This window comes from Pomacea canaliculata, linkage group LG1 (assembly GCF_003073045.1).
Source record: "Pomacea canaliculata isolate SZHN2017 linkage group LG1, ASM307304v1, whole genome shotgun sequence".
Classification (NCBI taxonomy): Eukaryota; Metazoa; Mollusca; class Gastropoda; order Architaenioglossa; family Ampullariidae; genus Pomacea; species Pomacea canaliculata.
Window position 1 is genome coordinate 29,156,765 of NC_037590.1, and position 18,839 is coordinate 29,175,603.

Here is an 18,839-nt window from a genome sequence, read left to right on the forward strand (position 1 = left end):
ATATTAGATGACTGCTAAAGGATTCGTAAACAACTAGAATTCTTTAACTGACAAATAAATAAATTTGTGGGAATACCCACTTACGTACCCCTTTCTATTTTTGGACAACACATGAACAACAACTTCCGCCTGTACTCTCCGTCAGGATACACGAAGTCATGGGCTACAAACACAGAAAACTGCTACTCACATAACTGCACTACGCAAGCTCTTTAAGCATCGTCAGCATTGAAATAATAATGGAGGGCTTAAATACGGGAGACAAGTTGTTTCAGTTGTGGATGATGTATGTAGCAAAGGTAATTTGCCAAAAACATTTTCAGAAGTCGTCACGCCTCTTAAGAGTTTTATGTTACCTTTACCAGTTAACAGATTACCAGTCAAAGCCCTATATCGTTAGGGCCTATAAAGAACAACTGTAATTTTTTAGACATTCCCAAAAACCCATATTGTGATTTTTTTTTGTATTTTATTTTTACTTGTGTGTTTGCATTTTTCTGTCGTTTTTCAGTGTGTCATTCATATAGCATTAGTGGAAAGTATGTGTCCAAACCAATGCTCTCAGCATACCGATACTTTGTGCAAATTTATATGTATATATTTACATTCAGGTCGGTCATTTGAGGGAATTCTCGCTTTTTAATGGTAAGCGTATATATATATATGTTTTTGCAGCATGATATTGGAAAGCTCAAGCAGTTTATACAGCTCTTTATTGAAAACTACAAAGAGTTTATTGATTGTGACTTTAGACATCTAAGTGAGGGGTAAGCATTTTTGATATTCTTTATTTTTGAATTTTGAATTTTAGGGTAAATTATAAACTTGATAATAAAATAATAAACTTAAATTTTGATATGCATTCTTTTACTAAAACCACAGTCAAAATATTTTGATATTAGTTAATCGGAAAGTGAAATAAGCATTGAACGTTAGTGTTATTTTTCTGTTGAGGCGTGTCCCAGTTGTTTTTTCTTCATTTTCTTTTATTTTTGCTTTATTATAATTTTCTATCTTTTTACATTGTTATGCAAATAAACATTCTTTCTTCTATTTACATATCTATCTCTGTATCAGTTTCTTTTTTTTAGATTTTAATTTTAACCAAATGGTTTATTCATATTGATCTTCAAAAGTTGCTGCAGATTCTTAATATCTACAAATACATCATTATTATGACTATTGTTAGGAGCATTTTTTATTGCCTAATATTTTACTGCAGTTAGCTGAGAATGTCATACATTTTTTTATTCATTGTCACGGATGTGTGTGCCACAACATGAAAAATGAAAGTACCTCATGTAAATAGGTCATAGTTTTCTCCCCTTAAATTTTTTCATCAAATTTTATGATGGAAAAAGTAAATCAGCATGAGATCGGGTAAGAATGAAGGAGAAGGAAGGTAGATAAGAGAAAAGAAAGGGCAGACAAGAGAAGGGGAAATAAGCACACAGCCCCTAAAATTAAAGTCAATGACATAGTTGCTCCACACAGCAGTTAAGAGCAAAAAAGCACATAGGTATGGTAGATTGATTAAAAATATAGCACACCACAGGTAAGCTTCACGTAGAAACCACACAGTCACTTTCACTTCTTCTGTCTTCCCACTCTCTTCTCCTTTTCGTATTTACCTCCTTTTCTTTTCATACCCGCTCCTTTACTGATTTACTTTTTTTGTCATAAAATTATGTCATCAAATTTTACAACATTATTATAAGCGGAGAAAACTATGACCTATTTACATTAGCTACTTTCTTTTTCTACTTTATTTCTTTGGTACACATGTCCGTGACAATGAATTTAAAAAAAAAATTCTTAGCTAACTGCAGTAAAATATTAGGCAATAAAAAAAATGCTCCTACCAATGGTCATAATAATGATGTATATACAGTGTTTGTATGAAGTATCGTCACAGCAAAATAATGAAACAATTGTGCTCTTGCTGTCTCATAACATGATAGGCTGACAGCTCATGTACACTACAAAATTTTTAATGAAAAATTGGGCTGGCAGCGATAGTCTCCCTCTCTGATCTGTCATTGCTTGGTTTCTTTCTCCTCCTACTCCATGCTGCTGCTTACAATATGCCAGAATCAGATGGTTTATGCCTATAAAGATGGGTTTATTACAAATCTGAAACCAGAAAGATTGGCAGATTGGAGAAGAGTTTGTCAAAGATCCCATATTTGAAAGATGCAAGGAAAAACTAGATGTAGATTTTGTTATATATTATTTCAGAACTAACTATTTTCAGAATAAAAGCAACTTTTCTTTGCAAAGATTTAACAGTAAATATTTATTTTACAGCTTTTCTGAAGAAGGTCCACATCTGACAAGGTTGCCTGACGGCATTTTGGAGGCTCTGAATGGTCAGCTGTCAAACTGTTCTGATAAAATAGCCATCTCACAATGTTTTGCTGGGTCTGGTGCTGGAGAAAATGGTGATACTGGCTCCGAAGACAACATACAATTGGTTCTTTTGGCAGAGAAGATTTTACAGTGTCTCATTGTTCTGTGCAGGTTATTTGCGTTATATTAAATTCTAGATGATACCTATCCTATGTTATCTTCTTGTTCCTATTCACCCCAGGTGGAGCATAGGGCTGCAACCACACCCTGCCATCAGTCCCGGTTCTGGGCGTCCCTTTCCAGTTGGGACCATGTTATGCCAGCTGTCTCCGCTTCTCTGTGGACTGATCTCCTCCTCGTCTGTCTGGGTCTCCCAACCCTGCACCACCCCTGTGGGTTCCAGCCCAAAGCTTGTCTTGTTACCTATCCTTTGTTATACATTACAGTAAAACCTCTTCATGTCATATCTATTATGACTACCTCCTCATCATGACGTGTGCTCAGTTACTACTTTTTTTTGTTTTTTTTGCAAAGATCGTGTGAAAAAAGTACATTTTAAAATAGACTGTTCTATATTATGACTTTCATTAGAAATAAAATAAATTAAGCACATTTTGAAAGAGACTGCTTGTTCAATCGGTCACTGGTCATTTTTACTCAAAAACATATTGGCCCAGCCATATTGACCAACCACTTAGTCAAATTGACCCTACCATGACCATATCATCCCATGTAAGATTACCTCATTCCAGGCCCAAAGACAAATCGATCACTGATGAGCTATTAGTGTCAAATATTACAGACAGGGCCATGCATTTTTAAAACGAGTTCAGTCATCTTATTTAACAAAAATTGCTGCTTAAATTGCCGTTAATTCTCCCTATTAAGAGTAGCTAATATTGCTATTAATGTGTGGTAGACAAAGACACCTTTATAAATATACTATACGTAAATTTTTTAACATGATATCTGCAAAAAATCCCAATAAAGCACAAATAGTCATCACAAGGATCAGAGGATCATATTGGGTATAAATACACAACTTCTGCAAAAAGTCATTAATGAAGCACAATTAACTGATATGGTTGGTAAACAAAGAGAAAACAGTGAATAGAGGGCAGTCATTTTGACCTAAAACCATATTGACCTCATTCTTGAGTCAAATTGACCCTACAATGAACATACCATCTCGCATATGACACTTTGTCCCATGTTTCTTTGTTCCACTGAAAGTGGAAATGACCCACACTCAATGTATGACGGAGCGGCGACATTTTTTTAAATGCTAGCTAAATATAAATTTAGTGTGAACCCCCAAACTAAACCAGGCAGGCACTTTGACTGGAACCCTGAGAGAAAGAGGAAAGTTGGGAGACCAAAGCAGACTTGGAAAAGAACAGTAGAGAGCGAGGCAAAGGACATCGGAACCACATGGGCCCAACTGAGGGTCTGCCCAAAACTGGGTCTGCTGGCGAGATGTTGCTCCGTATGCTTTTCAAGGAGTAAGAAGGAATAAACTAACTCCAAACTAAAGAATAAATGTCAACAAAAGCTTAAAAAAAAAATTGAAAGAAAGAAAATGTGCCATTGCATGTTCAGGTGTTTGAAGTCATGATTCATGGAATGAATACAAACTGGTTGATTTATGACCTGATGTTTGTGGATTTGAGCAAGTCATATTCTTTTACTGAATATCAAATTAAGAGGTTCATTTCTTTGTTCAGTCTCTTTGAATTTTGTTATATTTTTTTTGGTATGGCAAAACCTATGATGTTGACAAATTTAATATAAATATTGTTTTAAATCTTGCATCTGTAAAATGGGCTTAGTTTGGTGAGTGTTTGTGTTGGGGAGAGAGACTTCACCGATGCAGACCAGCACATATGAAAGAACAATCTTTGCCGTAGTTTCTTTTTTTTCTTTTATTTGGTGGGAAAAAAACACAGGAGTGGAGAATAAGATGGGACAAAGGAAAAGGGAAAGGCAAGAATGATAAGAAGAAAGGGTAAAAAAAAAAGAACAAATGCCTGATGAGAGAACCAAGTTGCCCTGGTTTAGGACAACATAATGCTTCGGTTCACCCACGCCGTCTCTCACCCGAGGAAGAAAGGGAAAGCGTATGGCGGGACCAGAAGTCTTATAGGCGTTCAAGTCTCGCAACCCCCGTGAAGAGTTGAAGTCTTAAAAAAAAAAGTCTTATCAGATATAAAAACTAAAATTATGCAAATACACATGAGATACCCTTAAATGTCGTGGGTGTTACACATCTGATAAAAAAATTATTTCAGGAAACAACAGATTTGATAAATCTCTGTCCATATTTGTCAAACACTCCTAAATTGACATGCTAATGTTTTATATGTAGACATTACAGCTGGTTATGTTTCTTCATTAAGTCAGATGACTAGCTAGTTAGTTGACCAAACTTCAGTAATGAAAAAAACAGAATTGTAGTAGACATTTATAGTTCACATGCATAGTTTTAATAGCTCTAACAAAGGCTGCAGACTTATATCACAGATTGCTTAGTCTATGTTTAGATTTAGATTTGTTATATATTTGTTCCACTCCTCTAGCAATATAAAATGTCTTAATTTAAAAATTCCAGTTGATGTTATTGTACTATTTTACTGAGGAAAAAAGTTTTTCATTTAAAACTTGGTAGGATGCATTATATTTTTTGACAGCATATTTATTGTTTGTCAAAACAACAACGGTGAATGTCTTCAATGGTAACTTATTTTATGCAGGAATCATGACAACGTACACCTTGTTGCTTCATGTGAGTTTGTCAGCTACCTTGTTGCCATTGCCACGCCTGTTGTAGAGCAGGTAATTTGCATATTTCTGAGTTGAGGTCAGTGTTTGCTTAAATGATCTGCTGAAGGAAGTGTACTCAATCATACTGTGTAAGAATGGCCATAGAAATAAAAAAAAATAAGGAAACATTACAGAGCATATTAGCTTACAATAAATTGCTTAAATACTGTAAACATGTTGAAAGAATTAAGGAGTCCATAACATATATTCTTACAGCTATGCATCCCAAGTTCTGGAAGCTGGAGTAGAGCTGATGACTACTATGTTTCCTTTCTGAAGCATGCCCTTCATCTTTTTGAATGTTTGTATGATCCTTATTTTGTCTGGAGAAAACGCCTTCAAGGGTGAGTACTTTTTTTGCTGAGAATATTTGGTTCTCAAATGTACTTAACACATGAGTCTTGGTAATCTGGTGGTGCATTTGTAAAGTGCTTGTCTCCAAACTGTTCATGAGTTGTGGGTTCAGATCCTACCTCTTCATTTGCCCTTTCTCTCTAGGTGTGGAATCTTTACATGTCCTTTCTCTTTAGCTATGGGATCTTTTCTGGCCTGGCCCTTCTCACTATGAAGGAGCCTTTGTTGCCGACTCAGCGTAAAACATGAACATCCAACCAGATTTTTATTATCTGATGCACAAATGCTACTTAGATAAGAGCTTGTTAAGGTCTTTTTATGGGGTACATTTTATTTTTATAGATTTCATTTAGTTTACTTTCATAATATTTTGGTATGTGTTTTAACATCAAACAAGTTTCAAAACAGATGCCTCATTTGAAAAAAAAGCCTTTTCACTACGTTCTTGTTGAAACTACTAAAGCTGGCATGACTACATTAAAAATGGCAACCATGACTTGCTTGTATCTCTACTTTTTCTATTCATTTTTAAAAGATTATTAAATGGAGATGCAATGATATGAGCCTATTTTGATGCTCACTTTTACAGTTTTGCCCCCAAGTATAAAATTTTCTTACTCTTTATTGCTCTGTAACAGCTGGAATGTTGACAAGACAAGGCAGAGATTTCGGCCTGCCAATCTGCATAATGAAGTTGTCCCTTTCTTCCATGGTAAGTTTTCATTAAACTATAGGTATGCAGTTGTAACATGGTCGTATTTGACCATTAGGATTTTTGTGTGCCTTAAAAATCTCCTTAAGCAGTACTTAGTGCTTTTTACAAAGAAAATTTATAAAATAGGAGTGTCGCATAACGCAGTCGGGTGCTGCAGGATTCACTCTCACAGGCATGCTGGCGCTAGGGGGGAGGTGGAAGGGTACCAATAGGGTCGATCACCCAAGGCCCCAAGCTAACTAGTGCATATGTTGTACCGGCTTCAAAAGGCCTATTTGTTCTAAGGTCCCCCCTAAGTTCTATTTGCTCGAGGCCTCACATCCCCTTAGCACCGTCTCTGTCACAGCCACACACTTTCAATAGGCATTCACGTGCCCGATGCGAGCAACAAAGCCAATCGCTCCTCAGTGAACAAATAAGCAATTTTTTTTTATTGGCAGTCAGTAAATGTGGGTGACCAATCCAAAAGAAAAAAATGTAGAGGAAAAGACCCTCCCCAAAAGAACAGCATAAATGAACAACACAGCAGATAAAACAAATTAATGGGTACCCACACAGCCCACCACCACACAGGGAGGCAACTATATGTTGCGTGGGTACAAAGAAAACCCCCCTCCCCAAGTACAGCCTAAGGGAACACACCGTGACAAGAAAACTCACTGAACAAACTAGAGAGGTTTAATAAGGGCTTAGCATAAAGTGGTAACACTAATCAGGAGAAGTACAAAAGGGGATGGGGGGACTCAACTGAGTTCTCCTACAAAGTTGCAGTTTGTCACCCGCAGTGGCTAACAGTCCAGAAGAAATCCAACATTCACACAATCGGTGACTGCGCCTGCAATGGCCAACAGCCCAGAGTTAAATCCGGTGTTTGCATGGTCCGTCCTCACAACAGGAACGATGATTAGATGTCAGCAATGAGGGAGCCAAAGACAGAGGTCTGGGCTTAAAACTTTTTTTTCCAAAACCAACCTCTAAGCCCTTTTCTCCATGACGGCATTTGTTTTTTCTTTGACGCTTTTGTTTGATGACGACGCACAATATTGCCCATCGCTATTTGACCATGAACAAGATCCCCCTCCCCCGTCTGCCATGTTACCACTTAGCTAGCTCCTTCCAGTGCCTCTCTTACAAAACACTACTACCAGTGTCATCTGCTATGACTGACACAAAAAAAAAACACCCCAAAAAGTAAAAACATACATTTCCCCACATTACTCCTTGTCTCGACTAACAGATTATTGTAGGCATAACAATGTAGCAAATAGTGTTAACAACTAAAACCCCCTACACAGATACTCTTGAAGCCACATTCTCTTGCGCAACTCATCCCTCCACATTCTGGCCAGGATGGCTGTCGGCCGAAATAACAACGGCAGGAAATATCCTACCACCCACCCAGTGGCTCGCAACGCACGTCCCCATGTGGCTTACAGAGGACACTTAAAAGAATACTAGTTGCCAGGAATTAGGGTAGGAACAGCTGCAGGGCCCTATGCCCTTAACCAGTCCTGCATTGAGCCAACACACGACAGTGAGAATGAAGCATTTTAATTGTTTACAACTTTTTGTGAAAGAGGTCAAGTTAATATATTTGAAAAGTATGCTTAGACATGAGCAAAATTTGATTTCAAGGCTCACAATAAAGACAAATCCTGCTAACATTATCAATAACTGATTTTAGTATGGTCTATCTGGAAAACAGTCTTTACATTTATTTCAAAAATTAGCATTATATGGAAGCGCAGACAAGCAAGTTAAAAGCTTTTTTTTAATGATGCAGGGATGCTTTCTCTCTCTATATATATATATGCACACACTATATTGTATTATGTATTCAAAATACAAAAATATAGATCCAGTTTCAGTTTGATTCCTTACTTCTTTGCTTTATTTTTATTTTATTTTTTTTTAGAATGTTTTCAGAAAACTGGCCTTTCCAGTGACATCCAGCTTAGACTGCTTCATGTTTTTGGAGCTATCATGTGTGGATCACAGGCAAGTGGAGAAAAAAAAATAGGCCCTTCAAACATTAGTATGTTGCATGTGAAGACCCAAAAAGTGTTGTGATATGTGATATAGTACTTTGCTTTCCTGTCAGACCATAAAAGCAGTTTTGTCACAACTTGCTTCTGGGTATTAATAACACATATGATCATGAAAATTTTTTCATCAAAGGTTTATTTTTAATGAATAGATTCATTATATTCCCAAAGAGTTTCTTTTTGGTTTTATTTCCAAAAAAAGTCGAGTTAAATGGCAGTTTGGGATTAAATTGAAGATGTTCTAAATTGTTTTTTCTAAAAATTTTGGGTTTGAAATGAACCATTTACTTAAAATTGTGTCTAAAACACAGCTCCATGTGAGTTCTCAGAGGCTGCCTTGTTTTCTACTGTTTTGCAAAGGGAAAAACTATAGGAAGAACCTTTCGACAAGAAAGGCATTCTCTTTCATGCCCATGTTCTCCACTTTGCTCAGCTTTTCCTTGCTGTGTTTAGGTTTGACATTGTGTAACAGTTTCCAGATCCATGATGGTAGCCTTTTGACACCCACACATTGGAGACTGAGTGAAAGTGGGTGCTCAATATTTTAAATGATGTCACGACAGCAAAATATCCAGCCTCCTTGTAACCACAGACAGCTGTCCTTTAAACAGGATTATAATTCAACAGCTGTTTTGCAGCCCAAAATCTTTAGTGAAAGTGATTGAGAAAGTCAGGATCTAACAGTAAAACCCAACTTGCCATTTCACTTGCCTTTCATTGAAGATTTAACTGTGATTTTAAATACCACAATAATTTGTCTATAGACAAATGCACGCAAGGCAGTCACACCTGCTACACTTGATGTGCTCCTGAAGGTTCTTTCAAATGAGACTGTTAAAGGACCCACAAACTCCCAGAGACAGGAGTTAGCAGCTCTGAAAGACATTGCATTAAAGTGTACTGTACGCATGGTGCATGTCATTCATGAGTGCAGCCCAGACCAGGTGGGTCAAGATAATGTATATCATCTGTCGTGCTGGTTTCAGTTTTGTTTTTAAAAACTGTATCACAGTTTATATTTTTCTTCTAATATATTACATTTCTGTGATATGGCATTTCAAATCTTTGTTCATTTTGCAAAAGGAAGAATCTAGTACTGATTTAGTGTAGCTCAGAGAAAAAAGAAAATAAGGAAACATTCATTCTAGCCATATTTTTTTCATCAAAAGTTGAATTACATCACATTTTCTTTACCTGAAGAGGAGACATCTTGACAATTATGACAGAATCTTTTCAGCTGTAAATAATAGACCTTAAAGTTATTGATAATGATGACAAAGAGTTGCATAAATAAGTACATTCTGTATGGTTGAAACATTTCATAAAAAGTTTGGAAATGTATACTTGCCAAATTCAGTGCTTGATGAACCCCTTGATGACAGACTATTGAGTTCAGTCTTCATAATATTTTATATTTGTTAAAGAAATTTACATTATTGGTGGACCTAAAAGGTAGTTGGAATGAGTTTTTACTTAACACATTATTTCTGAATATAGGAAAGTGTGTAAACATTAAATCTTTTCTGTTCTCATTTGATCTTTATAAATTGCTTATAGACTGAAACAGATTTAGAGAGATAGTAAAGCATAATAATATTGCACTCTCATCATTTTTTAATACCTCCCTGAGTATTGACATGTATCACACTTAAAAGGCTTCTTTCGTATCATTTATTAATGCTTCGAACATGAAATTGCAAGGAGAAACTCGAATCTTGAGAAATTAAATAAAGACGAGTTCCCTTATCTGTTCAAATCTCCGTCAGGGCCTGAAGCTGTGTGATGTCATCTGTGATTCTTGGCAGATACAAGTTGCACAGAACATACTGAATCAAAAGCTCAAGTGCAGTGGAAGGCCATGTGCTGTTGCTGAATGCACAGGAATTCATTCAGCACATGGCCTACTTTCCAAAATGATTCAGTTTGAGAAGACAGCAGATCAGTTTCATTTGTATGTGTAGGACTAGCTTCATCATTATATTTACATCTGTCCTATGCGAACAACTTTGCACTTTGCTCCTGTTACTGCATAACTTTGCAAAAGCAAACAAGACAAGGTACCATTGAAAACATCTTGTATGCGACCCATACCTGCTGTACAGAAGAATGCCATTTCCTTCCCAATAACACAACAGCGTCATTCAAAAACTTCCAATAGTACTGTGCTCTCAGAATCAGTCAGAACATTGACAAGTACAAATTCAGCTACCATTACCATACCAGCAGTCTACACAGGCCAGTCTCAAGCATGCACTAAAAGCCATATGTGAAAAAGCTTTGTAAAATAAACAGAAATACTGAACAGAAAACATACATCATCAAATATGACATCTTGTCAGTGTGGATAGTCAACCAGTGTCAATAAATTAAAAAAATTGTAAACAAAAATAATTTAAGAAGTCTAAAGCAATGTTTGTAATAAAGGAAAACAGGCTGTGAGGTCCAGGGGAGAAAGATTTTAAGAAACTTGAAGAAGAAGTAGGTTCTTGTGTAAACATTGTAACGTAGCAGATAATAACTTAAAGAATTCAGCAAAGGAAACTCAGCAGAAAAAATTAAGTCAGCTTTGAAGGTTCCAGGCAATGACAAGGCCTCAGAAGTAAAAATGATCATGTGTGAGCTATTACATCTGCACTCAGCAACTATCATTTTGTTATATTTTGTCTGCAAAGAAAAAGGAAAAATTTCAGAACTTGTAAAACTGAAGAAGTGTGCCAGTTGAAGAACACAACAATGACAATGACAGTTTATGTAAAGTCTGTGGTATATAATCTATAAAGCCCAGGTTTGCTTTTGAAGCCACTTAGATTTAGGTTCTCCAAATGCAGCAATAGTCTTTAACAGTGGTAAATGTGGGAAGCCAGACATTTTTACCAAAGTCAGTATACCAGAAGGGTACCATGCACACTTTGATTTTTAAAGTTGAATACTTTTAGTGCCATGGGACAGATGAGGCAGAACAAACATTAATACCTGAAACAATTTGGGTGCTGAGGGAGACAGGAATTTTGGTGAAGCACATTGAGCATAGATAGGAAAAAACATGCTGGGTATGCAGCATCCAACATTGGTAAGGACAAATGAGAAACAATAGGCTTTTCAGTTTGATTAAAAAAACAACACTGGTAAAATGATTTTTTTCCTTTTTCTGAGGCCCTTTCTTTAAATTTTATTAGCATCATTACTAAACGTTTTAAGTGTTGTTTCATTACTTAAATCATCTGTGAAAAACTGAAGTTCTTTTATTGTAGTACTTCACAATGGTCCATACTAGCTGTAAACGGTTGTGCAGTTATCTTCAAATTTTTGGTGGTAATGTGCATACAGTAAACCATCAATCATGATCACCTTCATAAGTATTCCTGAAAATGTATATACCTGATTTTTGGGGGTGCTTCATTACCTTTTTCCAATATTCTTTTAGATGTTACTCAGCAAAATTTTTGTCTTTTACACTTAATGGTCAGCTCCAGCTTGCAAAATTAAATAAACATTGATTTGTGCTAACCGTAACATTGTAAAATCATTTATCCGGTTTTATCTGCTTCCTAGACGTCATCATATGGTATTTGGCTTTTTGAACCCCTACACTCCTCAGGTTTAAACATGTATATAATACTTCAAGACTATGCAAACTTTAATGTTATTTGTCGCTTCTAGAGCAAACTAACCTCATCCAGGGAATAGGATGCACTTTTTTGACTGCTGAGCATTGTTTACATGCTTAGCATGAATTGTAACAGCTATGACGTAACATGTTAATTGCATGCAGGAGCAAGATTTTGCAGGACTTGCTGATTAGAGGTGCAAATTGCCAGCTTTGAAATTAAATAATTTTTTGGCTTCAAATGTTAGTACATATTGTGTTTTAGGTGCTGAAGTTTATGGAATACATTGTCTGTACTTACCAGACTCTGTTTATAACTTGGACTAGTCAGGGAGGTCTTTAAGTGCTTTCAGTTCATTCTATCACACATGAAAAACAAACTATAAATTCAGAAATTTGTTGCTGTTATTCCTGTTGCTTATATCAGTAAACATTGATACTTATCTTTTAATAATTTCTTCTTGTTTGTTCATCAGAGACAAATTGAAGTGAATGAAGTGATGCATGGCTACATGCAAGTGCTGTTGGCTTTGGACTTGGAACTCTCTGCTGAGGTTGACACCAATATGCAACTCACAATGATCAGTGAGGATATTTGTGAACTGTTGTGTATGTGCAAACATGCACCTGCATCCATGAGCACAACTGTTTGTGGGAGGGTGGGATGCACAAATTCTTATCCTTTCTGTTTTTTTGTTTACCATATGACTGTTAGGAGCTTATGGGCTATAGCTACTCTTTAACCCAATGAATTACTGCCCTGGTCAGTTGTAATGAGCTGTGGTAGGTCTTGTATTGTTTCGTGTACGAATGGTGTCTTCTGTGCGTTATTTGTTCCACATCACTTAAAGCAGAAAAAGACTTCATATATAAAAAAAGCAGTTGTTCTGAAAATGGCCAAGTGAGCGGGAAAAAACAACGGTCTTCATCCACCATCTTTATAACTCGGTGACATTACTCTGAACTTGTGCTGCTTCGATTTGATTCACCTACAAATCTCTTCATCCTCATCGTCATCTACAGGGGCTTGTTAAGTGTTGTGTTTTGTGTGTGTGTAAAATGTCGTGCGTATGCAAGGTAAGTGTATGCTTGTCTTATTACATCAAAGGGGTTAGTGGAACTGGTTGCTAGGAGTTCCATTGTACCCTGGTGCATCCACCCTTTACTGCTAAATAAGACTGCAAAATCCACCCCTTTTCCCCAATGCAGACATAGGAAAGGCTGAGAGGGCATTCACATGGGGTTGTCTGACAATAAGAATAATAAAAGTACACTGTATATCTTTATAGGTAATCGTCAACTTACGACCTATGCGACTTAAACTGTTCAAAATTACCTTTGTCTACTCCTAAGCCTGCCAAGAAGGAAAGAAAAGCCATAAATCTAGACACAAAAATGGTGATAAAACAACTTGAAGGAGGAAAGAAATTCATGTGATTGCATTTGATTTGAAGTTTTCACACTGTACTGTGTCAACAATTTTGAAAGATGGAAATTTAACATGGGCGTCTTGCGACCTGATCAAGTTACGACTGGTTTGTCGTAACCACACGTGGTCGTAAGTCAACAACTACCTGTAATGCATTTCCCTACTAGCAACAAGCTCACTGTGCTTTGACATAAACAACGAGCTTAACAGTCTCTCTTACACAAACACACACAAAGGTGTCTATACAAAAAAAAAAGAAAAAAAAAGAGGAGTGGAAGTTCTGAAAAGAGAGACGTCACCAGTTAAAGTATTAAAGAAAATAAATTTTCTGTCCCTCATTCCTTCACATTTATTACTATTTTGTTGTTTTTGATTCTTATCCTTGTTGCCTATTATTGGTGAATAATTATCTTTAACTTTTAAATAAACTAGGCAGAACATGTAACTGTTTTATAAAAAGTGAGTGTTGTGACCTTTGTGGTTTTGGCCAGACATGATAAATGAAATGGTTGCATGCAATGACAAGTCATCTCTGCAAGTCCTGCTTGTTAGTGGGGGCACATTCAATTCCTTTGTGTCCTTACTTCAGAAAACCACAGTGAGTCATCATCTTTACTTCTTACATCATTGAAATTCTTTTAAAGGAATGTGACAGACTTTCTAGTAACAGACTTCTGACACTGACAGCCAGCTGATTGATCAACTGACCACACAACTAGGCAGTTGTCAAAGTGACCAATGTTACTGTACATAAGCAAACAAATGTTTCTATAATAAACTTTTTTGTATTGAATGATAACGTTTTGAAGGATATTAACATATAGAAAGTGATGTTAGACTGTAACCGAGACAACTGCTGGTTTGTCTGATTTAAGTATTTTTATTAGTTTTATGCCAGTCTCTTTAGAAAATGTCTAGAATACAATTTTGTAATAAATGTTTTGTAGCATGAGAATGTAGAATACTTTTTTATAGCTCATTGCTGCTCTTTAGCTAACAGGTGTAGATGCCCAGAAGTTGGCCATGGCTGTTGTGAGAGTCATGCAAGCTGTTCTGTCAGGATCTGGAAATGCTAAGGTGTGCATATTTTAAAAAAAAATTATGTAACAGCTTGATTTCTCAGAATCTTTTTCTTTAAGAAACTGTTTGCACGTGAATCTGTAGTCATCAAAATTTGTTCAATTTTTTTTCATTCCCTGACATTTAAAAAAACTGATAGTGTAGGGTGATTTTTAAGGCTTCCTTTTTTATTTTTATATACAGTGCCATCCTTTATCTTTAGACAAGATCTATAAACTGGAAGACTGGCTTTGTAAACCTTTCATGTGTGTTTCTAATGAGACCATAAATGTTTCTTCACACAGGCATTATTTCGAGAAAAGGTTAGTTATCAGTGGTTTATAGAGGCATTAAAGAGTCTTGGTCAGCCATCAACTGAGCTGCTTAAAACATTACTTGACCTGGTAAGTCTTTCTTTGTTAGGCAGTCTTTAAATGTGGACAGGGTTAACTAGTTACATTGAAACTTTCTAAGCTATTTGGAACTACTAAACAGTAAAAGATGTCAGGGTCATAAGAAGACAAACTTTGTATGTTAAATAATATATAGTGTGATTTATGTGAGCTGAATGATATTCATTATCTTTCTATAGAGATGCATTTTAAGGTTTATTATAAATATTGACGATAAAATATATGAATATGAACACAGGTAGTGGAAGACACATATGAGAGCGGCAACAAAATGCAGGTGTGCAACACAGAAGCAGCCATTATGCTTTTGCGCTGGCTGCCTGATATCCAGTCTCGTGAACTTCAGGTGTGGCTGGCAGAGCAGTTGGCATCCCTGTGTTGTCAAGGTCACCGCAGCCGTATGAGCTGTTGTTCATCAGGCATGATCAGCCACATCATAATGGTTCTAGGCAGGCAGAAACAGATTGATCACAAGGCCGTTGGTGAGTATATATACTTGTAAATTGGTAAGAAAGCTTAAACCTCTGTCAGGTTGATGCAGAATGACGTTTATTGGCTGTACATGTTTCCTTTTTTTTGGGGGGATGGTGATCTCCCTTTTTCTAGTTTTAGGATCTGTTGTGGAGGTGTGGCAATCCAAAATCATGCCTGAGATAAGATTTTGCTTCACACAGTGCGCATGCACAGGGGTCACAGGTAACGCATGCATACACACACACTGAAAGAAGATATGGGAAGTATCTTTCATGTTTAAGTATGTAAAACTTGTCCATTGTTGTTTCTGGGATGAGGGATTGAAGGAATATTACTTTTAATGTGCTTGTATATTTGACTTGACAAAGAAAATAGGTATTGCATTGCATAGCTACAAATACAAAGTAAAGCTTGTGCAGTGTATGTTAACATAAAATCATAATAGAATGTCTGCACATGCGTTACCTGTGACCCCTGCACATGCGCACTGTGTGAAACACATCTCATCCCAAGCACAATTTCAAATTGCCACAGAGTCTATGAGCTTGTGTAAGGAAGATTTTCCTTTAGTATTTTTGTAGTGTACAATGATATTATTAATGCGAAAGGAAATATTTTCAGTTTTGTAATCTATTTGGCACATACTTCTGCTAGTTTACTGCTGTGGACTTGAAATTTATTTTATTCAAAGGAATATACCAGGCCATGGTGAACATAGGGGAAACTGTAATGTATACACACTAGCATCCACACTTTTTGTTTGCCGAGCCCAGTTGATTTCATTTAAATTGTACAACTTGTTCTGTTATTATGAATTAGGTAAAAGATTTATATATGTGTGTTTGCCTTGGCCACTAAAACCTACTGAGTTGCTAATGAGGAAAGCAGGAGACTTGGAATAGGTGTGCATAGACTAATGAGCCCAAACAGAGACTTCAGAACACATGCTGAAACTCTTATGCATGTGCACACATGGACATACATATATGCCTTTACTAGCTCACACATGCTTATGTGCACATGCATTAAAAAATACAGTTCATATCTAATTTTGTTATTTTTTTAATTATGAAAAGGAGAGAATGAAGAATCTTGATGATGTAATATACACAATAGAGTGTTTGTATTGCAGGACATCTCATATCTTTGGTGGAGAGCCTGGGTGCCCTTTCTATGCCAGCCAAAGAACTCAAACAGCTGATCAGTCTGTTTCGGCTAGACGAAGAAGGCAAGCAGGTAAAAGCAGATCATAGGTACAGACTTGAAGAATATATTTTTAGTATCTTATTTAATTTTTGCGCTACTTCTTCGACTCTTTCAAAACACATTGAGACTAATAATAATAAAGTTGATTTATATAGCGCTTTACACCACCATCAAAGGCAGGCTCAAAGGGCTTTAGAAAAAAAACAAACAACAAAACAAAAAAAAACAACAAAACAAAAACACACAGGCATATTAATAATAAATGTTTATCTAAAGAACAATAAGATTATTGTGTACCCAGTGATTATTGACAGTCACTTAGATATACAAAAGAGTAGGAAAGCAAATCTGAATTATCTAAAATTCAAAATCTAAAATTTTAAATAAATAATGAAAATTCCCGACTTCATTCAATACTAATAAAGTACATGTCTGGGAGCATGCACAAATTTATTTGCACCCTTAAATGAGTTTTAAAAAGCATTCATTTCCGAGGTAGAAGGGACTGTTGTCTAGCCTTGTTTTAAAAGTTTGTGGTACCAGTATCTTATTGCTTTTTAGGAATTCTTCCTGCATAATGTGTTATTTTGCATATGCCTGTGTACTCATCCACATACACATGTAGATGTACTTAAGCATGTATGCATAAATGCACTTACACTCTCACAGCACACAGTTCGTAATTTTTTCTGTTGCATTGACCAGTCTGTTGATTTTTTAAGCATGCAAATATTAAAAATTATATCCAATTATAAAAATTAATCCCAAACCCATGTAATCAAAACATCTTTTTTACTGCTGATGTCACGTTCTTGTAGCATTAATGCATACAAAATCTAAGTATACTTGTTATTGAGAGGTTTTCCTTTTTAGTGTTTGTGTTTGCATTCTTTTTGCTGTGGGGCTATTTATTTATTGCATTGTATTAGAGGGCTTTATTATTATTTTTATAATAATATCAAGAGGACTTGTGGGGAAATACACTAAAACAATTATTATTACTTATCCATCATAGGAGACATTTTGCTAAGTTATTTAAAAAAGTCTCTTTCATACCATAGTGCAACCTACAAAGTCATGAGTCTGTTTTATCTTTACCTTAAGCAAACGTAATTATTCTGTACAGAAAAGCACAATTATTTGTCAGTTTATTTGCTATACGTTACTAATATCACTCCAGGTTTTTTTTTTACTTTTTCAAACTTTTTCATGACCTATAGATGCCCTACACTACACGATTGATGCGAGCCATATCAACTATGGCAAGACGAGAAGGCAAAGAAATGGCACTCAACTTTTTTGATCTGCAGAAACCAGCAGATGTAAGTTATAGAAAAAGGCTGAAATATTCTATTCATTCTGAAAATGGTTACTTGAATTTTGTATGCATGTTTGTGTGTGTGTGAATTATACTTCATCGAAACCTCTATTTTGAGTAACAGTGACAGATTATGTTTGCCAGTTCTGAAGAATTCTTTGATTTTTAACATTTAGGGCATTTCTCTCCCTGCAATTCGAAAGTGGTCTGGTCCTGGCTTTTCCTTTCATGCATGGATATGTCTGGATGTAGAGATCGATTTGCGGAGCCACAATTTATATGAGTACCAGACATTCCGGAGACAACTTTACACGTAAGACTATACAAAAAGTGATAAATTATCTTTTTGTGTCCTCACCTTTTTTAACTCTTAAGTATTTTATTTATGTCCTGTTGTTGTAGTCACTGTTCCATTTATGTCCATTTGATTACAGTACTGAAAAGTTTATACTTGAATGAACTAGTAGTGAACTGAGTAGAATGCATTAAGTTGGAAGATAAGAATGTTGTTTACTGAGGATTTTGTACCATGCAAGAGAGATTTCTATAGCTGTCGACTTTAGTGATAGCTGTACCCTTACATTAAAAGTAATGTATATACCTTTTTCAGATTCAATGATGGTTTCAACAATGGACTGGAGGCATTTATAACTCCTAATTATGATCTTGTGGTAGCTGTATACAACAAAAAAGAATATTGTACATTGACTGTCACAGACACTCGGCTACATGATGGACTTTGGGTTAGTATTTCAAACGCTGTTGTTTGCTGTGGATTTAAAATATGATTTTATTGGTTTTTATTTATTTAGAGTAAAAGAAAAAATTTTGTTGTTTCTGCTGTACAAAAGGAGAAGATAATACTAGTTCAGCCTCAATATTAAGCAGTTGACTTTGCTTTTTCCACTTTTTTCAGCACTCTGTTGGAGTGGTACATATAGCTGCTCGAAGGCCATTTTCCCAAAGTCAGGTTCAGGTGTACATTGATGGAAGGCAAAAAGCTATTGCTCCTTTTAAGTTTCCAAATCTTTCAGAGGTACGTGCAGAAGT

General features: G+C 35.9%; 1 protein-coding gene across 2 annotated transcripts in view; it reads left to right on the plus strand.

Annotated features, from left to right (window-relative positions):
• Positions 1–94: 94 nt before the first annotated feature.
• Positions 95–18,839, plus strand: part of LOC112569899 (neurobeachin-like protein 1) — a 49,740-nt gene continuing 30,995 nt past the window's right edge. For both annotated transcript variants that reach the window (XM_025247967.1, XM_025247976.1), the window contains exons 1-18: positions 95–299; positions 676–767; positions 2,308–2,520; positions 5,100–5,181; positions 5,386–5,513; positions 6,162–6,235; positions 8,154–8,236; positions 9,048–9,227; positions 12,367–12,475; positions 13,811–13,917; positions 14,313–14,396; positions 14,684–14,782; positions 15,030–15,273; positions 16,398–16,501; positions 17,692–17,793; positions 17,966–18,102; positions 18,400–18,532; positions 18,706–18,825. In XM_025247967.1, coding sequence (XP_025103752.1) covers positions 240–299; positions 676–767; positions 2,308–2,520; positions 5,100–5,181; positions 5,386–5,513; positions 6,162–6,235; positions 8,154–8,236; positions 9,048–9,227; positions 12,367–12,475; positions 13,811–13,917; positions 14,313–14,396; positions 14,684–14,782; positions 15,030–15,273; positions 16,398–16,501; positions 17,692–17,793; positions 17,966–18,102; positions 18,400–18,532; positions 18,706–18,825 — 2,151 coding nt within the window. In that variant the 5' untranslated portion in view covers positions 95–239. The remainder of the gene's footprint in view (positions 300–675; positions 768–2,307; positions 2,521–5,099; positions 5,182–5,385; positions 5,514–6,161; positions 6,236–8,153; positions 8,237–9,047; positions 9,228–12,366; positions 12,476–13,810; positions 13,918–14,312; positions 14,397–14,683; positions 14,783–15,029; positions 15,274–16,397; positions 16,502–17,691; positions 17,794–17,965; positions 18,103–18,399; positions 18,533–18,705; positions 18,826–18,839) is intronic.